We start from the raw sequence: 25,036 nt of genomic DNA on the forward strand, positions 1-25,036 counted from the left end.
GGTCTGCAATCAAATAACAGTGATGAGTTTGTTTTAATAGGATGATACTAAAACAAGCTACTTATCTGAAATCTATTCATTCATAAGTTCTAGAATTCTGAATCTTTTCTCGTCTTTTAAATGTTCAGGTCACGTTGGAGGAGGTGAATTCTCAGGTGGCTCTGGAATATGGTCAAGCCATGACAGTTCGTGTTTGCAAGGCTGATGGAGAAGTCATGCGTACGTTTTTGTTTGTTTGTTTGTTTGTTTGTTTGTTTGGAGTCAATCACAACTGTTATACATTTATTAGATTTAACAGGAACAAATCTCTTTACAGCTATTGTGGTTGTGCAGTCCGCTACAGTTCTGGACCTCAAGAAAGCCATTCGCAGATATATGGAGCTGAAACAACAGCGAGAAGGAGGTGTCAAGCACATCAGCTGGTGGGTCATGAATAAAACTATAGAGGGTTTGCACTTTCGTCACGATTTGGTCAGTTACCCAGATGTGCGGCCATATTGGCGATACTCGGATGTAAACAACAGCATTGATCGCATGGCAAATGTACTACTAAATACATTGTTCTGCTAATTTATGCTGTCTAAACCATGGGAAAAAATGTGTGGAAGCTGCCAAATGATATAGAGTTAGACTTAGTAAGCAGGAAATGGTGCAATATTTTGACAAACTAAAGTTAATAGTTGGTAAAGATATGTACAAGCAGTATTAATTAAGATATTAGTCTAATATTTCACCTACCTGACTGGAAATTATAAGAACAAACAAGATTGTAAAGATTCTTGCCTTGGAAATCCTGGTTTAGTTTGGCCAACCACAAACGCCTTTTGTTCCTCAGACTCTTTTTCTTATGACTTTATAATACTCCAAATGTTTTTACCTGTACGACCAATTAGTACAGCCCAAAACATGATAATAATTGACCATTTTCAGCAGCTGTAATGAGCAAAATATGAAAGTGTTGTTTTGTTCAGTGCCACCAGTATGGCCGACTGACGACGTGTTGTAGGATGTGATTTTGGATATGCTTTTTTTTCCTAATCTACTTTTTTTCTCTGTCAAGGAAATACGTGTGGAGGACATTTCATCTGGTCTTCAATGGAGAAAAATTAGAAGATGATAAAAGAAAGCTGAAGGAGTGAGTCCAATAAAATCCGGTGCTTTTGTAGAAATGTGTTAACTTTTAATCATTTGGTGCACAGCAGTTGAATTCTGAAAATTGTTTTTTAATGCAAATAAGTGTAATTGTGTTTCCTCTGTCCTCAGCTACGGCATCAGGAACAGAGATGAAGTGACGTTTTTAAAGAAACTGAGGAGGAAATGAATTCGTTAATGGGTGAAATTTGTACATGGACATTTAAAGGAAAAGTTCACCCAGAAATGAAAAACTCATCTTCGTGGTGTTCCGGTTCAAATACTGTTTGCTGTTATTTTTCTGTGGAACAAACAAGGACACATTTTAGGATTTTTTTTTCACTCGGATTACTTTAGAAGATATGGAATATAGGGGACAAGACATGGCTTTGGAACATCCCTATGAACTATATATATGAGCAATATTCTTTAAAAATTTTCTGTTTCACTGTCATACAAGCTAGGGACTTCATTTGACTTAATTTTTTAAGGTAAACCTATCCTGTGAAGACAAACAGGTGTAGAAGCAATTATTCTAAAAAGTAACTTAAATATCTATTCTTAAAATACATTTTATAAAGGTTTTTTTTTTTTTTTTGGTGAGACAGAAACACAGACTGTCATATTTGCAAATATGCAAATGTGTGTTATTCCTCTTTTACCAGACACCTTGTGTATACATGGTACATTCACAAAATTGCTGATTCAATGAAAGTACATGTCTAATGAAGTGCTTTAAAGTCATATCTGAGTGTTTTATGTTGCTTTTATATTGATCAAATTATTAAACATAAACATGGTGAAAATGGGCTGTTTTCAAGAGTGCAATTAAATCACCTTAATGTTGGTTATTAAAATGCTTAATATTATAGTCTCATCAAATTTGCAGCAAAGCTATAGATACTTGTTGTTTAAAACCCTAGTCACTATGTGAGTTATTAGTAAAATACAGGTAAACCACACACTTTAAATATTATGAGCATGTTCCTCATACTGTTCCGCTACAGTGTGACCAGCCTCTTATTTCCTTATTACTGCAATGTGAAGAGCGACTGAAGAGACACTGCAGCACACATGGGTAATTATTAAATAGTTTTTTTAATGTCATTTTGTTCTTAAGTAGTGTTTTTTTGTATCCGGAATAAACTATTAATTTAAACAGTTCTCCTGCATTCTTATCTCTTTCAGACTGGATGCTGTATGAAGGTTTGAAGCTTTTGGAGATTTAAATAAACAGTCATCTCAACCGTCAACATGCCTGAGGATAAGTTGACGAACATTTTTGAGGAGCTGAACCGGCTGTCTTTTCGCAGACAGCAGCTGCTTGATAAACGCAATATCCTGGCGATGCTCATCCAGTTCAAGCGAACCAACGGCCAGAATGAGGAGCGTGAGTCCTGTTTGCTGGAACTACCTAATAACAGAAGCCAAATAAAAAAAAAATTGGGTTATAAAAGCGAATATAGCGATTTCTAATTGTATAGTGTTACAAAATGTAAGGAATAAACTGAGGTTACTCACACGAGATCTTGTGTCCAACAGAGTATGGCAGAGATACTGAAGAACTTAAAGAAATTGATGAGGAGCTTAAAGTTCTTACTGAAAAGAAGATTCAACTGGAGAACATGCAAGAAAAGTCAGGAGGCACTCATTTAATAGGTATGGCACTTTTATGAACAGTTTTTAGGAAGTATACTTAAACATTTGCAATTTGATCTCTGTGTTTGTATTTGAAAGTATAGGGCTTTTTTCACAAGTCCTTATTTTTTTATTATTTCAGACACAACTGTTTCATCCGGTGTAATATTTATAACCAATCCGCCATCTTTTCCAGGTTAGTAGGCATTTACACTGTTTTCAGTGATGGTTTTGAGACGAGAGTCAACTACGCAAATAGAAAATCCAACAGCACCAGAACTTCCTGATAATGGCTCATGTTTGTTTTTCTCAGCACCGCAGGTGATTCTGGATGTTCAGCAACTTCCTAGAGACTCGTGCAAGACGCAATGTCCATTCTGTCGCCAGTTTATAACCACAGACATCAAGACCAAAGTTGGCAGTGCGACTTATATTGTGTGTTTAATTTCCCTTCTTTTTTGGTGAGTTGTCATCTGATATGTTACTTTATTTGCTTTACTCTCATTTATGTTCACTATTCCACCATGTAATTACCAGATTGTCTTTCTGTTAAGGGTTAAACTTAAACCTATTTGTGTTTTTGTTTCTTGTGCAGTTGTGTAGCTGGCTGCTGTTTAATCCCATTCTGCGTGAATGGATGCAAAGATGTCGTTCACACTTGTCCAAAATGTCGCAGTCACATAAAAACATGCAAAAAGTTTTGAGGAGTGGAATTTTTAAATCCCTGAAATGTGAACTGAAGAGGTTGCGTGAAATGTTTCAGCTGATGTCATCCTGAATGGTTTACCCATGGAATTACCTGGATTGCCTTTCTTAAAGGATACGGCGGTGATGTCTCGTGGTTCGCTCTTTGCTGGGACTAAGTCACCTTTTGCGTTTGCCTTAAAACTTACCTCCAGGACCGAAAGGAAGATGTAAGACGTCTGAGTGTTCATGGAGATATCAGTCTTCTGGTTTGAGCTCCAAGAATGTTCAATGCCAAATTAGAATTTTGGCTTGAATGTTTGCTAAATGACTGAACACTTTCAGGTTGTACAGGAATATAAAAAATGGAGTCAAGACACAGTCAGGGTTTCTGCAGGTCTTCAGGTCTTCAAAAAGTCTTGAACCGCCCTTCTACAATTTATGGCCTCAAAAAGGTCTTAAGTCAGAGTAGAGCCAAGATACATCATTGCATAAGGTTCTATCTAACATTTTTGTCAAAACTGAGTTATTCACATATTCGTGTTCTGTGACAACTTATTTACATTGTGTGATGTTTCTTTTGTAAGCTGTGTACATTTTGGGGCTTTTTTTAGAAAACAAAAAAGGTTCTATCTACAGAAGTGTACGGATCGCAAAAACTTTAAAGCTCAATATCTCGAAAGTGCTCAGAATGCAGATACAACCTTATAATTCTAAGGCGATTCTGAGGAAGACCTGAACACAGTTAAGTGAGTTTATGCCTAAAATAGTAATAAATGTCTGCAACGGTGTGATTTAATTAAGCTGATATTTGTGGCCAAGCACCAAAGGTGCATAGATATCAATTGTATCTGTTAGTGTTCTTCCGCTCAAGTCTATGGCAGCACTTAGAACTGTGTAGTAAAAGTTATGACATACTGGTAGAGGACAATCTGAGCATTAACCACAGCAGACTTGGAGTCTCTAATACAATCCCTCCAGTGTCACTAACATGAGTTGTACTCATGTTTATTTTAAATGGCAAAGGATTTTTTCCTCATAAAGCCATTAGTCTGATTTACATGAAAATTAAATAAGATCATCTTCAGCAATGCTGACAAAAAAAAAAAAAAGAAAAAGAAATGTGGAATTTTCCGTCATGAACATTTTCAAAACATTTTGACTTTTCCGTAAAAACCTACTTTTTTGAACTCATCCTAAACCATTAGTCTGATTTACATGAAAATCAAATAAGATCATCTTCAGACTATGCAGACAAAAAAAGAAAAAAAAAAAATTCTGCCATGAAAATTTTCCAGACATTTAGATTTTTCTGTAAAACCTACTTTTTCAAACTCCTCCTAGACCATTAGTCTGATTTACATAAAAATCAAATCAGATCATCTTCAGACTAAATATGAAATATGAAATTTTACAGACATTTTGGTTTTCCATAAAATCTTGTGTTAGTCTTTTGGTAATAGTCTAGAAGGAGTTTGAAAAATGTCAAAATGTCAGAAATTTTCATGATGGAGAATTTTTTTTGGACTTTTTCGAACTCCTCCTAGTCTATTAGTCTGATTTACATGAAAATCAGATCAGATCATCTTCAGACCAGGTTGACAAAAAAAGGAAAACATGGAATTTTCTGCCATGAAAATTTTCCAGACGTTTAGATTTTTTCTTAAAACCTACTTGTTTGAACTAGACCATTAGTCTGATTTACATGAAAATCAAATCAGATCATCTTCAGACTAAATATGAACTTTTTCCATCATGAAAATGTTCCTGACATTTTGATTTTTCCGTAAAATCCTGTGTTATTCTTTCTTTTCTTTTTGGTCAGCATTGCCTGAAGATGATCTGATGGGAAAAGTCAAAATGTTGGGAAAATTTTGATGATGGGAAAATTCCACGCGTTTCTTTTTTCCTTTTTTTTTGTCAGCATCACCTGAAGATGACCTGATTTGATATTCATGTAAATCAGACTAATATTCTAGAAGGAGTTTGAAAAATGTCAAAATGTCACAGAAATTTTCATTATGGAAAACCTACTTTTTCGAACTCCTCCTGAACCATTAGTCTGATTTACATGAAAATCAAATCAGATCATCTTCGGACTACAGTGACCAAAAAAAAAGAAAAAAAAAAAAAAAAAAAACATGAAATTTTCCATCATAAACATTTTCGTGACATTTAGATTTTTCCATAAAACCTACTTTGTCAAACTCCTCCTAGACCATTAGTCTGATTTACATGAAAATCAAATCAGATCGCCTTTAGTCCAGGCTGACAAAAAAGGAAAACATGGAATTTTCAGCCATGAAAATTTTCCAGACATTTTGATTTTTCCATATAACCTAGTTTCTCGAACTCCACCTAGACCATTAGTCTGGTTTACATAAAAATCAAATCAGATCATCTTGACAATGCTGACAAAAAAAAAAAAAAAAAAAAAAAAGGAAAACATGAAATTTTCAGTCATAAAAATTTTCCCGACATTTAGATTTTTGTAAAATCCTGTGTTTTTCTTTTTGTTTTTTTTGTCATCATTGCCTGAAGACAATCTAATGGAAAAGCCAAAATGTTGGGAACAATTCCATGTTTCTTTTTCATGCATTGCCTGAAGATGATCTGATTTGATTTTCATGTAAATCAGACTAATAGTCTAAGAGGAGTTCGAAAACATGTCAGAATGTCTCAAAAATTTTAATGACGGAAAACCTACTTTTTCAAACTCCTCCTATATCATTAGTCTGATTTACATGAAAATCAAATCAGATCATCTTCCGACTATGCTGACAAAAAAGAAAAAAAGAACATTCAAGTTAATTAGTTTTGAATAACACAAATTAATTCAACGAAACACACACCAAAATGGATGTGAGGATGTATCTATGCAACACTTCAGTGTATTCAAACCAAATTTGGTGTGTGTTATGACAGTCACGCCCTGAGGAAACCTGCACAGTTTTGGTACAGCGCCACCTAGTTGTCAGGTGATATGAAAAGTTATATTTTTGCTTACAACTTCTGAACGGTTTGGTCTAAAATCAAGATCAATGTGATCTCTTTAGATTCAGTGCAGCATACCAAGTTGATCGATGCACAGTTATACCACATGAGCCATTTTGAATTTAGTTGTAAAATGGTATATTTTATGAACACATTAGTGTATCGTTACAAAACTCAGTATGTGTCTTTGGCACTGTGCCGTGAAGGTACTCAAAATGTTTTGGGGTGGCGCCAACGATTCATGATGAGAACACTGATACCATCGATACCACAAACTTCCTGTCTGCTATTTTAATTTTCTTTGAAAACCTGCTTCTCCTGCTAAACCATTGACTGGAATTTTACCAAAGTTGACTTAAAATCATCTTTAGACTTGCTTCTGAAGTAAATGTATCTTGATTTAAGGTCGTTTAGATTTTTTTTTTTCTCGTGTGATGAGAAGGTGCAGTGATTTTCATATTCTAGTGGTTGGGAGCAGAGCTATTTTTATTTCTTTGGAATATAAATTAAAATGAATAGAGATCAGTTGGAAACACAAGCCATTCTCTGCTGCTTAGACGTTTACCTTTTAAAAACATTAAATTATTCCTTAAGTTTCTTTACTTGGTCTTAAAATGTCTTAAATTTACCTTTGTAAAATCTGCAGAAACCGCGGCAATACTTTGTCACCAAATGCCTGATTCTGTTTGCATGTAGTAGAGTATGAGTTCTTCAGCTGATTGAAAGCAATTCTAAATTATTTCATCTTGTTCCGTAGATTAGAAACTACACGTTTCTTTGAGAAAAAAAATGTCTTTGGTAAATTGTCAAATGTTAAGCCTACTTATTGTGTTGTTAGCTTTCTTTGGATCAGAACTACAAGTCATTTCAATAGTTCAAATACAGAAACATTTTAATGATGAAAGGCTGTATATACAATAAAGATATGTACAAAGAGAACCTCAAAACATTATTTACAGTTGCACAAATACATTTGTATAAAATGTATGTTGTAAAAATATATACACTGTGCAAAATATGAGGCATACAATCTACGTCGCACTTCAAAGGGTCAGTAAGATTTCAAATATTTTCTTCTTTTCCACTTCATACCAGAGCAATTACTCTGATGGACATGTTGAAAAAAGTTTTCACACTAAAAATATTTTAGAGCCGTAAAACGTGATAAAAATACATGTGAGAACTGCATAAATGCAGTAAAATGGTATGTTTACAAAATTAAAAGCTTTGGGTCTCTGATAGAGACAGAACTACGGTATCACTTTAGAAATCATATTTCTAAATACAAAAATACATTCTTTCATTTTGACAACATGTTTGGACAAGGAACTGATTGTCAATGAGTTGAGTCCAACGTCAAGTAAGTGCACTATTTGGCATGTTTGGCATATTTTCACAGAGAAATCTGATATTACATCTGCCAAACGCTGAAGAAAAACATTTCATAGTGATACATCTGGGTGTGGTGATTTAAAAAAAAAAAAAAAAAAAAAAAAATTCATTCAGCCGCCTGTTTCGAAAACGTTCCAGCAGATGTCGCTACATTGTTACATTTTATAGAAAAATAATCTAAAAGGCAATCTGACTAACTAATTCATTCTTACAAATAACTGAGAAGATAGGGTCTAGGTACATTAACAAAGGCATATCACCTGCCATCTACTTGTATTTCAGTGGTTATGAAGAAAGAAGTTCTGTCAAGTCCATCTACGTCCAAAACAAACATCTACTGTACTGCAGTACAGAATCTGACCAATCAAAACACAGCTGCTCTTCTGATGTCATCCCGATCGCCTCATCTGAATATGGAAATTTCACTGGTCCTGTTTAGTGTTGTTTCCCTGGTCAAGACATGCAACAGTGGCAGTTCAGACTGTCCACTCTACCTCTTTGATAGGGATAATAATGGCCCCTAGTCAGGCGTTTGTGTGCCTTCTTCCCTCCCTCTCTCTCTTTGGCCCCATGCTGGGTTTGGTAAACAAACTCGCTCTGACCTTTCCCAGTCCATGCACTGGATGATTTCTAATGTTTAGAAATTGAATGTTATTATTTAGCTGCCACAATTTTGAGTACCCCAATGCAACCGTTAACAGCCCATTGACCATGGCAGTCGGTAGTGAATGTAAAAAAGCTACTAAACAGGCTCCTTCAATGAAGGTGACATCACATTTGTAACAATTACCATGGCACAATGTTTCCATCACAAACGTTTGTGCAAACTCTGTAGTTAAAAGGATAATTTACCTAAAAATTAAAATGCGGTCATTATTTATTTACCTTTTTTATGTTGTTCCAAACTCATAAGGCTTTTTCGTCAGCAGAACACAAAAGAGATCACAAAGAATGGTTCAGCTGTTTTCAATGGGGTCCAAAACTTTCAAGCTCAAAAAGGAACATAACGGTAACATGAAATCAATCCATATGAATCATTTGTATGATGTACAAATGTGAACTGGAAAACTGGAACTGGACTGGAAAAACTGAGTAAATAAAGTTTGATCTGTTTATCATAGAAAGTGAGTGCACTACTTCAGAAAGCTTTGAATATACAAGTCAAGTTATATGGATTCATTTTATGCTACCTTTATATCCTTTTTGGAGCTAGAAAGTTTTGGACCCCATTGGCTTTTAGTGAAAAAAACAGCTGAACAAGCTTCAAAACATTTTTTTGAGTTCAAAAAAAGAAAGATATGAGTTTGGAACAAGAACAATCACTTTTGAACAAACTATCCCTTTAAATTTGGAAACTATAGAGTTTCTGGACAATGTAAATAGCAAAGGCACAATGATTGTACTTATAGTCCTTACTTCCCCAAAATATATATGATATAAATTTAAAATATGTTGTTTTTTTTGACAAAATTATACTTAGCAGAATCTAAAAAAAACATTCTATATAATACAGGCCAGCAGTCAAAGACTGCTTCAAAATATGAAAAGCAGAAGCTCACTGCCTAAATATACAAGTGAAAAAAAGTGTCTCTACATTCTTCTTCCGCCTTGAAGGAGGTGTTAGTGACAATAACAGTACACAAACCTGCACATATGTGACCATGGACCACAAAACCAGTTGTAAGTGTCAATTTTTTGAAACTGAGATTTATACATAATCTCACGGCTGAATAAATAAGATTTCCATTGATGTATGGTTTGTCATGATAGGATAATATTTGGCTGAGATACAACTATTTGAAAATCTGGAATCTGAGGGTGCAAAAAAATCTAAATATTGAGAAAATGGCCTTTAAGGTTGTCCAAATGAAGTTCTAAGCAATGCATATTACTAATCAAAATTTAAGTTTTGATATATTTACGGTAGGAAATTTGCAAAAAATTCTTCACGTAACATGATCTTTACTTAATATCCTAACGATTTTTGGCATAAAAGAAAAATCTGTCATTTTGACGCATAGAGTGTATTGTTGGCTATTGCTACAAATATACCCGTGCTACTTATGACTGGTTTTGTGGTCCAGAGTCACATATAGGCACAATTGAGAAAAGCTGATGCTACACTATCAGTGGTTGCGCACAGATCGAACCCAAGAAATCTGACTGCACACCGCAGATATTTTCAGAACGTCTCCAATCGCCATCCCTCCAAGAGCTCAGTCCCAGTGTAACTGTAAATCAGTGGAGTCCAAGAAATCTGATGAAAAGACTGCAGTGGGTGAGGAGATACCAGCAGGACCTGGAATCGTAAGGTCCAACCACTCCATGTTGTCGAGGGCCGTGTCTTGCAGAGGGAGGGTGGAAGGCGGCGTGTCGGTGAAGGTCAGATCTGAAGTGTCCATTGGGGAGTGGGGCCGCTCCAGTAGCTGGTTTTTAAGCTCCTCCATCAGTCTCAGGGTCCGTGGCTCAGCATCCTCCAGAAGGGCCTCCAATTGGTTATCGGAGGCCAGGGCTACCATGTTGGGTGGAGGCGCTTGGGTTTGGTTGGGTGTGCGGGCAACGTGTATCTGTGGGGGAGGACGAGACAGCACTGTGTTGATGGGCAGGGTGGTGATGTTTGCGGTCACCGGAAGAAGTTTGTCTAGAGAAGGATCCTGCCTGGTTAGAGGGGATATTTCTGGGAAAACAGAGAAAATGCTTTAGTTATACATATCTATTGGAGTGGAAATTAAAGACCTGTTTTGACTCTTCTCACCTCCACTCTCGATCAAAATGTCAAACAAATCGTCCATGTGCTGACTGGTAGCAGTGGGAACCTTTATGGAAGAATACAAGGTATTAAGACGACAGTAAAGTGTTCAAAATTGTATGCAATATCAGTATTTTGCCCTTCAAAATCTCTAATGGTGTACTCTGTATTCTTGCATTAATTCATTTGTCCAAACGGGGGCACCACTATTGTTTTATATTCGAAAAAGAGATCAATAACGAGAACCATAACAACAAAAAAAAAAAATTGACTGTAACAACAGACATCAACGTTGATGAGCGAGTTACCCCAGATATTAAGACCTGAATGGCTTAAAATAATGCAAATGATGTCTGAAATATGTAGAAGAAAACCCATGAAAGATTTACGTTATTTAAAAAAATCCACATTGTTTTATATAAATTTTTTGGACTATGGCGGCGCCATTATTTCGAAGACGTCAAATGGTTACACTTTGTAAGCTACTGGCGCTACCCGTTTCTATTTTTACCACAACACAGCTCAGAAAATAAAATACTAATACGATGCCACATTCTGTGGCTTTTGGTTGTAATTTTTAGTTAAAGAGCAACAAGAGAAGTCTTTCCTAGTGATAAGAAGAGGAGAAAAGAATGGGAAGATGCCTATGAATGTATAAAACTTTCTAAAAACCTGCGTCTTTGTTCTCAACACTTTAGCCCTGATGCCTTTGAGGCTTTTAGTAGACCACAGCTATTGAAAGAGCTTACAAATGGCAGAGACAAGAAACGCTGGATGCCATCCTGGCAGGATGTAAACATGTGACCCTTGGGTCAAGCCTTAAAGGCACCAGGGCTAAAGTGAAGAGAACAAAGACCCAAGTCTTCAAAAAGTTTTATTCATCCACAGGCTACTAAAGGAGTTTCTTAGCACAGATTTCACTCAGTATCCTGATGCGTTTAGACTCCTTGTGGGGAAAATTGATGGTATGGCATTTGTTTTAAGTCGCTTATATCCATCGCCACCTGTAAGCTCTTTCAGCAGCTATGGTCATCGTGTCAGTATTTTATTTTTCGAATTGTGTTGCGGTAAAAATAGCAACAGGTAGCGCCAGTTGCTCACCAAGTTCATGTCATCAAAATAACCAGTAGCTCCTCATTGCGGAACACAAGATTTAGGGGGTGGGGTTGGATCCATATCTAGGGGGTGGAGATGTGTGAGTTTAGGGATCAGGAGGTAGAAATGGGTAGGTTTAGGTATCTGGATCTGGATCCAACCTCGCCCCCTGGATCTTGTGTTCTGCAGTGAGGACCATCTTGAAATAACGTCGCCCCCCATGGTCCAAAATATGTACAAAACGATGTGTTTGGCCGTCAAAACTGAAGTATACTTTGCGCTTAACTTCAAATTACCTGCATCGTGGCTTGTAGACCTCTGGTCTGTTTGACAGCCTCTTCATAACGGGGCGGGTCTTTGCTCTTTGGGCTGCGGTGATTGGGGAACGTCGATGGCTGAAGGGTATAGTTGAGCTGACAAGGCGAGGGAGGCTGAACAAAACATACAACTTTCAAACCGTGTAATAACCGGTCCTTGTAGCAAAATTGAGTCAGCAGTATGTGCTTGTTCTGCACAATGAGTTTTATACTTTTTTTTGAGTGCATCAACACTTGAAACAGAGCTTGTGCTAGCTAGGAGAAATGAGGCCTGAGTTACTAACAGCTTGTGTAAGCGCAAACCATCTTTTTGCGTTGAAAAAGTACAGTCAGGATTTACTAGACACACGCATTATTTTTGTGCCTGACCTTATTGAATATGCATTTGTAGTAGTTTCCCTTTCAGACGCAAAATTTATGGGAGGAGAGTATTCAAATCACACAACATGATTTACAGTTTGCGCTTGTCAAATTACTGGTATTTACGCCATTATTTAACACCCAAAAAAGCATGTCTTAAAGCAGGCAGTAATTTGCGTTGCTCTTGGTAGATTGCGCTGGTCATTATGGAAATTATCTGGAATTGCGCTCTAACGCCAGTTTGCCCTTTTTAGTAAATCTGGCCCTTTGTGTTCATGTATTTGCACATGCTAAGTGTCAGTTTGTCTTACTTTGTTAATGGGTCCATTTGTGTGTCTGGGCGAGTTGTTGAGGAAGCACTGTGGCATGTCTGCCATGGGCTGGTTCTGGTTCTGCCTGTACTCAAACCCAGAAGACGAGCTTCCACACATTGGTAAAGCCTGTAAACACATGCAGCAGGAGGCAGTTTTAGGCCCAGTGTGCTTTGTGAGTAGGAAAATGTGTGTATATCAATGTGTAAACAAAGGGCTCTTGTTCTCGAACCAACTCTCTGTCTTAGTGATAAGTGCTCTTTCTGATTTTCTCTGTACTCTCTACTTCTGTCACCTATTTAGTCAGGTCTGCGTTTGATGTTGTTGAGAGGGTAATGTATCACCTGAACTCAACTGCTATTGCCAGGGCAACATCAGAGATAAGCACAGAACACATTGCAGGCCTCAGAAAGGCTTTCCATTTCAACCTACGTGCCAAATCAGAGAGAAATGCGTCTGGGCCTTGTCATCACAATAGTGAGCTGAACTGAATTTATGAAGTGCGGGAACACTAAAAGAAAGGTTAAGATCTACAAGCACCTTAAAGTATACATGCATAAGACAGTTCATATGGTGATCATACAGTGTATTCCTTTTTAATTGTTGTATTAGAATTGTACTTAATGTATATCGTAATTACTTAGTATGTTTAAAGTAGCTCATGCTGTGACTTTGACCTACATCTGGGCCGAAAAGTTGCTTTTGAACTCGACGCAATGAATATAGTCAATGGCCAACTACATTGTAAAAAAACAATTTGTTGAGTCAACTTAAAATAATTTGTAACCTGGCTGCCTTAAAATTTTAAGTTCAGTCAACTGAATACCAAGTGACAACTGAGATATTTGAGTTGAATCAACTTAAAATTTTAAGGCAGCTGGGTTACTTCCCCATCTGTTAAGTTTAGCAAACACAAATATCTAAGTTTTTACGTAGTACAACTTAACATTTCAAGTTGACTAAACTTATTTTAGTTGACTGAACTTAAAATTTTAAGACAGCAGGGTAACAAATTATTTTAAGCTGACTCAACAATATGTGTTTTTTATTTTTTACAGTGTACCATATATTGTTCTGACCCACCTTGAAGGGAAATTACTCTCCATACCAGCAGATGGCAGTAATCTGTATTAGTCATTTCAAAAGGGAAACTGAAGGAGCTAGGACTGTGAATATACAAACTATAGACCAAGTTTCCCGTTTGCTTGCTTTCATCACTTACGTTTTTCTTCTTGCCCACTAATGCCGGGTTCACACTGCACGATTTTTAAGAGTTGTCGGATTGCTGCTTTTCTCACTGTCTGGAGTTCCATCTAGATGCTATATGCACTTACTACATGACGGATTAGCGACAGGGAATCACACATTACACAACTTTTCAACAGGAAGAATCATCGACAACTCTAACACTAACGTGATCATGTGAGAGACAGGCGTTCTCGCACAAGCATGTTTGTATTCCTGTCAAAAACTGTAGCCCATAAAAAGCCTGCAATCCAAGTTGTCCGGACACTGATTTGTAGGGTTGCGATGACAAAATCAATGCATCGCAATTTGTGGATCGATTCTGAGATGTTCCGAAACGCGATTCTGAGCTTAGCTTTTAACAGCAGATGGTGCTCTAATCTAGTTTTAAACCGCACACTTAAATGCTCACAAAGAAGAGCGCTGAAGAGCATCATGTAATTCATGTAATTGCACTTTGGCTCAGAATGCTCAGAACTAGCACCCATTTGGTGATTTTTGACATTTGTCTACAATTTCCACAAAACTGTCAGCACGAAACTGAAAATCCAATCTGAAAGGTGTCTCACTAATGGACTATGCTGCAAATTCGAAATGCTCAATTGTCTGAAAAGCTCAATGACAGCATGACACTGGCCGACAACTGTTGGCTTTGTGTTTTATTAGGGTGTTCAGGGTGGTTGCAAAGTGCTACATGATTGCTAAGGTGTTTTGAGTGTTTGATAGGTTTGTAGGGTGCTCTGCATTTGTGTTACGAGCTCTGGCAAACAAAACCATATCCGTGCCGACTTGGAATGGAACAGCTAAACGAGAAGTTCACTTCCACAACTAAAATGTACAGATAATGTACTCACCCCGCTGTCATCCAAAATGTTCATGCCTTTCTTTCTTCAGTCATGAAGAAATAGTTTTTTGAGTTTGAGATGTTTGAGTCATTTCAGCAATTATATCCATATAGTGGACTTCAATGGTGCCTGTGGGTTTGAATTTACAAAATGCAGTTTAAATGCAGCTTCAAAGGGCTCTAAACTATCCCAGGCAAAGAATAAGGGTCTTATCTAGTGAAACGATCGGTCAATTTATATACTTTTTAACCTCAAATGCTCTTGTCTAGCTCTGCTATGCACATGCATATTCTGTGTAATCCAAGTCAATACAGTTTAGGGTATGTCGAAAAACTCCCATCTCATTTTCTCCTCCAACTTTAAAATCATCCTACACTGCTGCAGAAGTACCGACCCAAAGTGAACAGGCAAAGAAGGTCAAACGCCCTTTACAAAAAAGTAAGACGATTTTAAAGTTGGAGGAGAAAAGATGGGAGTTTTTCGACATACTCTAACTGTACTGACCTGGATTACTCAGAGTATGCATGCGCATCGCAGAGCTAGACAAGTGAGCATTTAAGGTAAAAAAGTATACACATTTCAATTTTTTTTATTTTTTTTTTTTTTTTTAAGAAAATGTCTGATCGTTTCACTACATAAGACCCTTATTCATTGGCTCTGACTGTTGAAGCTCTTTGAAACTGCATTTTGGACGTTCAAACCCGAGAGACCATAGAAGTCCACTATATGGAGATAATTCGTGAAATGTTTTCCTCAAAAAAACTATTTCTTTATGACTGAAGAAAGAAAGGTGTGAATTTTTGTTCTGGAAGTGAACCTCTCATTTAAACAGTTAGAATGACTCTGACAGTGGAAACGGAGCTCATGATAACTTTAGACATGGATCAGGACCCCTCTTAAGTGTCTCCAAAATATATCTTTTACCCATTTGATCATTTGCTTGATTTAAATTGGACAGAAGCAGTTTGCTCACTTGAGGTGGAGATGGTGTCGGATTTGAGTGCTGTTGTAACATTGAGTTGTTGGACGTCTGTGTTTGCAGAAGTGGAGTTTGTATGATGCTTTGAGCCAAACTGGGCATTGCTGGTTGGAGAACGGTCTGCGCCTGCAAAAAGTATAAAGAAAATCTCCAAATAAGATATTGTAGTCTTATACATTTTCTTTGCTGTAAACAGAACTAGGGTTTTGACGATAAATCGATGCATTGCAATCCATGGATCGATTTCAAATGCATTGCGATTCTCTCTGGAATCGATTCTGAGTTTAGTTTTTAACAGCAGATGGCACTCTAATTTACTTTTTAAGCACATACTCAAACGCTCACGAAGAAAAGCGTTGAAGAGCGTCATGTAATTCATGTAACTGCACCTCGGCTCAGAATGAACAATTATTTTAAAGGAGAAGTCCACTTCCAGAACAACAATTTACAAATAATTTACTCACCCCCTTGTCATCCAAGATGTTCATGTCTTTCTGTCTTCAGTCGTAAAGAAATTATCGTTTTTGAGGAAAACATTTCAGGATTTTTCTTTATATAATGGACTTCAATTGTGCCCCCGATTTTTAACTTCCAAAATGTAGTTTAAATGCAGCTTCAAAAGTCTCTAAATGATCCCAGCCGAGGAAGAAGAGTCTTATCTAGCAAAACGATCGGTCAATTTTTTCAAAAAAATTACAATTTTTATACTTTTTAAGCACAAAAGCTTGTGTAGCACAGTCTCTGGGACGTTCGGATCATTTTACCGACTCGGACGTTTGAGTCTCGTTCAGCAAAATGAACGAATCTTTTTGAGTCATTTGTACATTTTAGCAAAATATAATTAAAAGGTTACGTGTTACTTCCCTAACACATCAACTGCTTACACAAACGTTGATCACACTACAAATAAGACAAAACTGTAATGCTACAAGAAAAAGAAAAGATTAATTCATTGTTTACCTGGGTCTTTAGTCTATGATTAGCTTACCTCACCTCTTATCTGACAAGTTTTCGGGTTTGAGTCGTTCGTCATCACGTGACAGCCCCATAAGATGAACGAACGACTCAAAAAACCCGAAGACTCAAAACAGGTGAACTAATTCCAGTACAGAACCTAATAGGATGTTACTCATGTGCGACTGAATGAATCACTCCCCGAGACGACTCGTTCTTCCCGAGTCACATTAAAGATCCATTCAAAATGAATGAATCGTTCAAGAACGCACATCCCAGAGCCTGTGCTACACGAGCTTTTGTGTTTAAAAAGTACACAAATTTTTATTTTTCGAAAAAAAATGACCGATCGTTTCGTTAGATAAGACCCTTCTTCCTCGGCTGGGATTGTTTAGAGCCTTTTGAAGCTGCATTTAAACTACATTTTGGAAGCTCAAAATCGGGGGGCACAATTGAAGTCCATCATATGAAGAAAAATCCTGAAATGTTTCCTAAAAAAAACACAATTTCTTTACGACTGAAGACAGAAAGACATGAACATCTTGGATGACAAGGGGGTGAGTACATTATTTGTAAATTGTTGCTCTGGAAGTGGACTTCTCCTTTAAGGTTCAAGTGTGTATAGGGAATTGGAAGCAAGCAAAGTATAGCTGTTTCTAAAGCATGCAGTGCCATCTGCTGTTAAAAACTAAGCTCAGAATTGATTCGAGAGAATCACAATGCATTCAAAAAATCTCAGAATCAATGCATAATAAATTCTGAATTTGCGATGCATCAATTTATTTCCCCAGCCCTACATACTGGCATATCAGGAATGTTAAGAGACCTGTGTATTGATGGGGTTGTTGGGCAGGTTAATGGGCAGCAGGATTTGTGCGGCAGGCTGAGCGTTGATCAGTGTCTGCTGATGCAGCACTTGAGGGACTTGCTGGGCGTTGATATAGAACTGCTGAACCGGGGTGTGGTGCAGCTGGGCAAGTGGCTCTTCCTGTTTCACACCTGTACTTTGTGGCAGGGGACTCTGCTTGGAGTTGCAGCTCGGGGCGGTGCCGTTCTCCTCTTTGACCTGGACTGATGGATTGGGTTCAGGCTGCTGCCCTCCGCCTTGCTGACTCCTCTTCTCCACCTCCAGCTGCATCTTCAGCTCCTCCACCAGCCGCTGCTCCTGCTCCAGCTTACGCATGAGTTCCTTAATCTGACGCTCCTTCTCGTGAAGGCGCTGGTCTTTTTCGGACACCTTGACGTCCATGGTCATATCTTCAAGTGTGGTTTTGAGGGGTGAGTTACTTGTTGGCAAACGTGCTGGAGACAAAGTGCATACAGCTTTGGTGGGACTGTCTCTGCTATCCTCCATACTGATGTTGGAGGCCTCTGACAGCTCAGGAGAAACGGGGGGAGTTGTGCTCATGCTTTCAAGATGCAGAGGAGCTTTGGAGATGTTTGTATCCATGGATTGAGAACTCTCCTGGTGGGCCTTAAGCCTTTCTATGAGATCAGTCTTGGTGCCGGACACAGGAAGTCCTCGCAATTTCAACTCCATCTTAAGCTCAGGCACCTAGAGGACCAAAAAACAGCTGTACTTCTGCATACTTATGTATTTTAGGAGCAGGAAATAAATAAGCAAGCTACCCACCTTCATCTCATCTAGGTTTGTAGGCAGAGAACCGGTTTTACGACCGGTCACAGTGTTGTTGGGACGTGAAGGAGCCGCATTGGGCAGAGATACCACAATGGGACTAGGAAGACTCGGGCTGGTGCTCAGGGTGATGTTGGGGCAGCTGTTCTGACTCTCAGCTACTGGCCTGTAGAGTATGAGGGATTTTAAATGCAGTGGGAACTTCCTGTTCCCCCATCATTCACAATAAACAGCCCTTCTACACAATAGAAGCAGAGGTATATCTTGCGGCAACAGAAGCCAAAATGGAAAATAATGTGAGGAACTGCTGTACCACGGCTGGGGTGATGACAGGTCTGTTAGACAAGATTAATAGGTGAAACCATTATTTAAAGGCTATCGCTCAAAGCACACAACGCTCACATTCTTTTCTGAGCTGCATACTTCTGCTGCAAAGCAATAAGACTCACAGTAAATCATTTTAGTGTCAGAGCTGAAACTGATATATCAGCATCATGTGCAATTTGCACTGGTCCATAACCAATGATTCAACTGAACTGACATTTCACAAGGGGAACTAGCATTATGTTTTTGTGCCATGTGGACAGAATGCCAGTTCCACCATAATTTTTGAATAAAGTTATTTATTCAACAAAAAGTTATTCTCGTAGCTTCATAATATTACGGTTGAACCACTGATGTCATGGACTATTTTAACAATGTCCTTACTACCTTACTAGGCCTTGAACATGTCAGTTGCGTTGCTATCTCTGCAGGGTCAGAAAGCTCTCGGATTTCATCAAAAACATCGTAATTTGTGTTCTGAAGATGAACAGAGGTCAATTTCAATTGAGGATGTTTTAATTACAATCAATTTACAGCTAAATTATGTGAAACTAAATATTTGTTCAAAATGAATATTTTAGTCAAAAATGGTCAGAAATGTTATTAATTTTACCAAATTAAGATGGATAACACAAAATGCATGACATTTTTAATTTAGTACTGACCTGAATAAGATATTTTGCATAAAAGACGTTTACATATAGTCCACAAGAGAAAATAATAGCTGAATTTATAAAAATGACCCCGTTCAAAAGTTTACATGATTCTTAATACTGTGTTGTTACTTGAATGATCCACAGCTGTGTTTTTTGTTTAATGATAGTTGTTCTTGATTTACTTGTTTGTCCTGAACAGTTAAACTGCCTGTTGTTCTTGAGAAAAATCCTTCAGGTCCCATAAATTCTGTGGTTTTTCAGCATTTTTGTGTATTTGAACCCTTTCCAACAATAACTGTATGATTTGAGATCCATCTTTTCACACTGAGGACAACTGAGGGACTCATATGCAACTATTATAGAAGGTTCATTAAGTGCGGGGTGAATTTGGATAAGTTTAACTTATTTTGTCTGGGAAACCTAAGTATCTACTGTAGCTTCTGAAGGGCTGTACTCAATGAAAAAAAAAAAAAAGATATTTAGGCAAAATAAGAAAAATGGACACATTTCATTCTGTTTAAAAGTTCACACCCCTGGCTCTTAATGCATCATTTTGTCTTCTGGAGCATCAGTGAGCATTTAAACCTTCTGTAATAGTTGCATACGAGTCCCTCAGTTGTCCTCAGTGTGAGGAAGATGGATCTCAAAAATCATACAGTCACTGTTGGAAAGGATTCAAGTAAACAAAAATGCTGAAAAGCCAAAGAATTTGTGGGACCTAAAGGAATTTTCAGAAGAACAGTGGGCAGTTCAGGACAAACAAGTGAACAACTATCATTAATCAAAACAAAACAAACACAGCTGTGGATCATTCTGGTAACAACACAGTATTAAGAATCAAGCGTATGTAAACTTTTGAACAGGAAGATTATTAAAATAATACAAATTCAACTATTATTTTCTCATTTAACTATATGTTAACTATATGTAAATGTCTTTTATGTGAAATATCTTATTCAGGTCAGTACTAAATAAAAAAAACAACATGCATTTTGTATGATCCCTCTTATATTGGTAAAACAATTAACATTTTGCAGATTCTGCAAGGTGTATGTAAACTTTTGACCTCAACCGTAAGTTTTATATTGGAGGAAAACGAGCATTAAACAGCGCACACATCAAACATTAAATAAAAGTTGTCTTGTGCTTTGGATAGCTTGACTGTCCACTTTTCTTACAGCAAAGCATTTTTTTTTTTCCCAACAAATTTGTTTTTCATTAATGTGAAATTACGTCACTAAAAGAGTTTACCAAATAATCAGTAATTCAATTTGTTCCTGTTTATCTAGATTTAAACAACATGACAGTCAAAGAATAATCAGCACTTAATACTCATGTATATTATGTAAATTATTAAACAAAATTGGTTGTGAAAAAAATGTTCATGTTGGGGCGATACAAGATGCTAAGGGCTGCATGTCATGTTGGAAACTTTATTTGTAAGTGTGACACATACTTGAGTGGTGCTGGTAATATGGCCTGGTAACTGTAATGCTGTTGCTGTTGGCTGAGAATCTGGAGCTGCAGGAACTGCTGCTGCTGCTGAAGCAGCCTGGCATATCCTGAGTCCATCGGAGCTTCGTTGGGTTCCTGCTTCTGGTCGGGTGGGATGTACTGGTGATACTTAAGCTTCCTAATTCGCGGTTTGGGTTCTTTACTCTTCTTGCTTCGACTCTTGTCAGAGGGCTGTTTGGGCTGGCTTTGCTGCATGGAAACAAGAGCAAAAGAACTGAGCAAGAGGTGCCACCTGAAATCACACAATAAACCTACAGATCACAGTCAACACCCTCGCGCTCTGGCATGATATCACAAGTCTATCTGCTTTGTGATTCTAGATGATTCCCATGTTTCAACTAGCTCAGTCCTCTTGCAAACAGAGGTGTCAGCACTCTGAGAATTACCAGGTTCTGAAAGATTTGTGGGCAAACCACAACTGCTGTGAATAGGTGGGACTTGTACGAACATCTACCTAAAATCACAGGAAGAGGAAACAGGATGCGTGGAGGGGACATGATCCTCATTGTTCCTAAATATTGAGTCACAGGATACACATTAAAATGGTTTGGTTTCTGAGGAAGGGAGTTGAAAGTCATCAGGATGTAATAACACACCATTTCAAGCCGGCTTATGTGCATGCAGGTTCCCGAAGCACCGCCGGGAGAGGGGGGGTCAGCGGTGACCGCCCGTCACCGAGTAAATATGCGGAGTATGCTTTGAAGGCATGGATTATGATAAATGCACAAGTTATTGCCTGACTCCTGTTTCTACGTCCCTAGCTTCAGTTTGTTCTTCTCCGCATTATGAGTGTGAATGTTTCGTTTAACCTCCAGTTGAAGACAGAAGACGGCTGGTAGCACTTCTACTGTGCATCTGCTGCTCTTCTGAAACTGATTTGGCCTAAGCTACCTTTTGACAAGTTCTTCTAAACAAGCTGTTTGGAGTGACAAACAACAGCTCTACTGTTCTTACTGTTCTCCAGTGTTTACACTGTGGTGCGCAATAGTTTTTTTTTTATTAAAGATTTACAATACTATTCAAAGGGTCAGTATGATTTTTTTTTTTTTTTTTTTTTTAAAGATATTAGTACTTTTATTCAGCAAGGATGCATTAAATTGACCAAAAGTGACATTAAAGATAATAAATACATCTCTTCTTGCAATTTTCACAGAAATATTAAACAGCACAATGGTTTTCAATACTGATAATAACAATAGATGTTTACTGAATAGCAAATCAGCATATTAGAATGCTTTCTAAACAATCATGTGACACTGAAGACTGGAGTAATGATGCTGAAAATACAGCTTTAACATCACAGGAATAAGTATATTAAAATAGAAACAAGTTTTTAAAACTTGTTTCACAATATTACTATTTTACTGTTTTTTAGATCAAACACATTTAAAAATGTTTATAAAAATCTTTCCAACCCCAAACTTTTGAATGGTAGTGTATATAATGTTCTTCATTCTATAGGCAATAATTATTTTTTTCAGTTAATGTCTGACTGTGGTGCAGCATTATCAATTTATTACCTCTTTCTCTTTGGTTTCACATTCAGTGTGATGTGTTTGGTTATCTAGCTTGAGTTGCTATTGTGGAATTAGCCAGTAATACTGTGAGTCACTGACCACTATCTCAAAAATAAACATTGACAGGAAATTACATCATGGTGGTTAGGACATATGGTTTACCTTTACGAGGGTGGGTCCAGGCTTTGTGGGGGCAGCAGTGGTGACGAGCTGTGTGGCAGTCATTACTCGACCATCTTCTACTGATGTTCTGTTCAGGAAGTCTGAACTCTGAATTGTAGGTGGACACGATTGAGATAAAAAGACATTAAAAGCCACATAAGATGCAACAGAGACGTATAAGACGTATAAATCTAACCAGCAACACAAGGCTGATGTCTGGATAATTTGTGAGAAAAAAAAAAAAAAAAAGACACTGCTTTGCTCTTCTGAAGAGCTTTGTCAGTGAAATATTACTTTGTATGCTTTAATGAAAGCATTCTCTATCAGACCTTTTAATCATAAGCTAACTGTAAATATTAGAACTGAAAATTCCCGAATCAGTCCGGATGTGAATGTAGAGACTGTTAAGATGCTGACCTGGAGTTTGGAGCCAGTCGGAGGTGATACAGACGATGGATCAGGCAGTCTGGCTTCTACAGGAGAAGATGCAGAGCCTTGAGATTCATGACTAGCTGGCTGCTCCGGAGACAAAGCTTCACTGCTGTCCTCGTTGAAGTTATAAACATCCAGTCCTCCAACTGCAGTATCAAACAGATGAAACAATGTCAAAATCCACAGCTGTGGATCATTCAGGTAAAAAAAAGAAAAAAAAGAATCAAATGTATGTAAACTTTTGAACAGGGTCATTTTTAAAATTCAACTACTAGTTTCTCGTGTGCACTATATGTGACTGCTTTTATGTTAAAGATTTTATTCAGGCCAGTACTAAATGAAAAAAATAACATGCACTTTGTGTGATCCCTCTAATTTTGGTAAAATAATTTTGGTAAAATAATTAACCTTTTTCAGATTATGCAGTGTATGTAAACTTTTGACCTCAACTGTATAATGTCTTTGAATTGCCTTTACACTGACTTTAAGCATGAAAATAATACAATATTTCATTGTTTGTTTGTTTTTGTTGTTTTTTTTACCAATTTCAACAGGCAGAATGTTCTTCTCCACCAGCTCCATTGGTCCAGGCCTCTGTGCGATCTTCTCATTGAGGTCATCTGCTAGACGTGCCCTCTTTAGTTTCATCTGAGTGGCTTGCAAAGAAGGCTCTGCGTGGGTTTCTGAAATACATAAACAACCTCAGGCCATACTAAAACTGTGATAAATTAAGTATCCAGGAAGAGAAACAAAAGACTCTGACAATGCTCTTAAGAGCTGAAGTCACATCTGTTTGGTCAGGTGCGTACCTTGTAAGATGTGCATACGAACAAGTTCAGCACGGTCAGGTCTGCTGCGGATTTTATGCTTCAGGAAATTCTCAGTCTGTATATGATAAAAATGCAACATATATGGATTGAGAATTTGTGTAAATACATATCAACATGTCCTCATAGCTCTCTAGTAACTGACAATATGTACGACAATATGTAATGATAATATGTTAATGTTAACAAATCTGTAGATTTTTTTTTTACTCAAACTCATCACTTTAGCACATTAAATGTTGATAAACAACACACATAATGGTATTATAATTATTAAACCTGTGTAGAGTCTAGTTCATTAATAAATATTTTTTCTGAGTGTTTGAGTCTTACCCTTGCCCTCTCCAGACTTCTGACCTGCCCATGAAAAGCTCCAGGTGTCTTCAGCGCTGGAAAGAAAATTATATTCAAAGCCTTCATTTAAAAACAAGGAGTCAAATGACATTATTTAACATCCTATTACATAACACATCACGTGTACATGGCAGAAAGCTTTTTTTAACATTTTGCTGTCTTTAACTAAAGACCTTTTGCTTAAAGCAAAGTTCATGCAGTTGTACCCTAAAGGAAAACCTAAAATTGTCACGTCTTCTTAAGCATTTTGACCCACTTTAGAGAATGTGTGCTTGACAATTTGTAAACTAAAGCTATTTTGTTAGATTTATGCTAAAACAAGGCAATTTGCAAATGGGAAAAGAAACAAAGTTAAATATATACAGTTGAAGTCAAAAAGTTTACATACACATACAGAATTTGCAAAATTATTAATTACCAAAATACAAGAGTTCATACAAAATGCATGTTATTGTTTATTTAGTACTGATCTGAATAAGATATTTCACATAAAAGGCGTTTACATGTAGTTCACAAGAGAAAATAATACCTGAATAGAAAAATGATGTTGAACATCAGAAGGAAACTCGATGCATTAAGAGCCAGGGGGTGAAAACTTTTAGAATTTAAAAATCAGGGTAAATTTAACTTATGTTGTCTTCTGGGAAACATGCAAGTATCTTCTGTAGCTTCTGAAGGGCAGTAGTAACTGAAAAAATATTTAGGCAAAATAAGAAAAAATGTAAACCTCTTCATTCTGTTCAAAAGTTCTCACCCCCCAGTTATTACTGCAACGCGTTTCCTTCTGGAGCATCAGTGAGCGTTTGAACCTTCTGTAATATTTGCATATGAGTCCCTCAGTTGTCCTCAGTGTGAAAAGACTGATTTCAAAATCATACAGTCATTGTTGGAAAGGGTTCAAATACACAAAAATGCTGAA

The 25,036-nt window shown here is 37.3% G+C and overlaps 2 protein-coding genes across 6 annotated transcripts in view; one reads left to right on the forward strand and one right to left on the reverse strand.

The window, feature by feature from the left end:
• Positions 1-5,094, forward strand: part of snrnp25 (small nuclear ribonucleoprotein 25) — a 5,493-nt gene extending 399 nt beyond the window's left edge. The window contains exons 1-10 of one of the 3 annotated variants that reach the window (XR_007827419.1): position 1; positions 129-219; positions 317-422; positions 1,061-1,135; positions 1,264-2,209; positions 2,320-2,521; positions 2,674-2,790; positions 2,912-2,965; positions 3,083-3,230; positions 3,365-5,072. The exon at position 1 is cut by the window's left edge and continues 399 nt beyond it. Coding sequence is in view for 2 of the 3 variants with exons in the window: in XM_051105557.1 (XP_050961514.1) it covers positions 2,386-2,521; positions 2,674-2,790; positions 2,912-2,965; positions 3,083-3,230; positions 3,365-3,473 (564 nt within the window). In the remaining variant the exon portion in view is untranslated. Of the gene's footprint in view, positions 2-128; positions 220-316; positions 423-1,060; positions 1,136-1,263; positions 2,215-2,319; positions 2,522-2,673; positions 2,791-2,911; positions 2,966-3,082; positions 3,231-3,364 lie in introns of those variants that run through there. The other 2 variants (XM_051105557.1, XM_051105558.1) reach the window with 2 other exon arrangements.
• A 2,227-nt stretch (positions 5,095-7,321) lies between these two features.
• The window catches only part of mrtfbb (myocardin related transcription factor Bb), a 43,675-nt gene continuing 25,960 nt past the window's right edge, over positions 7,322-25,036 (reverse strand). For 2 of the 3 annotated variants that reach the window (XM_051105273.1, XM_051105288.1), the window contains 13 exons: positions 24,097-24,152; positions 23,746-23,821; positions 23,479-23,619; positions 22,922-23,082; positions 22,505-22,612; positions 20,767-21,014; positions 18,328-18,496; positions 17,521-18,249; positions 15,735-15,866; positions 12,672-12,800; positions 11,980-12,114; positions 10,595-10,655; positions 7,322-10,516 (listed from right to left, as the gene is read on the reverse strand). In XM_051105273.1, the coding sequence (XP_050961230.1) occupies positions 10,056-10,516; positions 10,595-10,655; positions 11,980-12,114; positions 12,672-12,800; positions 15,735-15,866; positions 17,521-18,249; positions 18,328-18,496; positions 20,767-21,014; positions 22,505-22,612; positions 22,922-23,082; positions 23,479-23,619; positions 23,746-23,821; positions 24,097-24,152 (2,606 nt within the window). In that variant the 3' untranslated portion in view covers positions 7,322-10,055. The remainder of the gene's footprint in view (positions 10,517-10,594; positions 10,656-11,979; positions 12,115-12,671; positions 12,801-15,734; positions 15,867-17,520; positions 18,250-18,327; positions 18,497-20,766; positions 21,015-22,504; positions 22,613-22,921; positions 23,083-23,478; positions 23,620-23,745; positions 23,822-24,096; positions 24,153-25,036) is intronic. The other variant, XM_051105279.1, reaches the window with a different exon arrangement.

This window comes from Labeo rohita, chromosome 3, assembly GCF_022985175.1.
Source record: "Labeo rohita strain BAU-BD-2019 chromosome 3, IGBB_LRoh.1.0, whole genome shotgun sequence".
NCBI classification, from domain to species: Eukaryota; Metazoa; Chordata; class Actinopteri; order Cypriniformes; family Cyprinidae; genus Labeo; species Labeo rohita.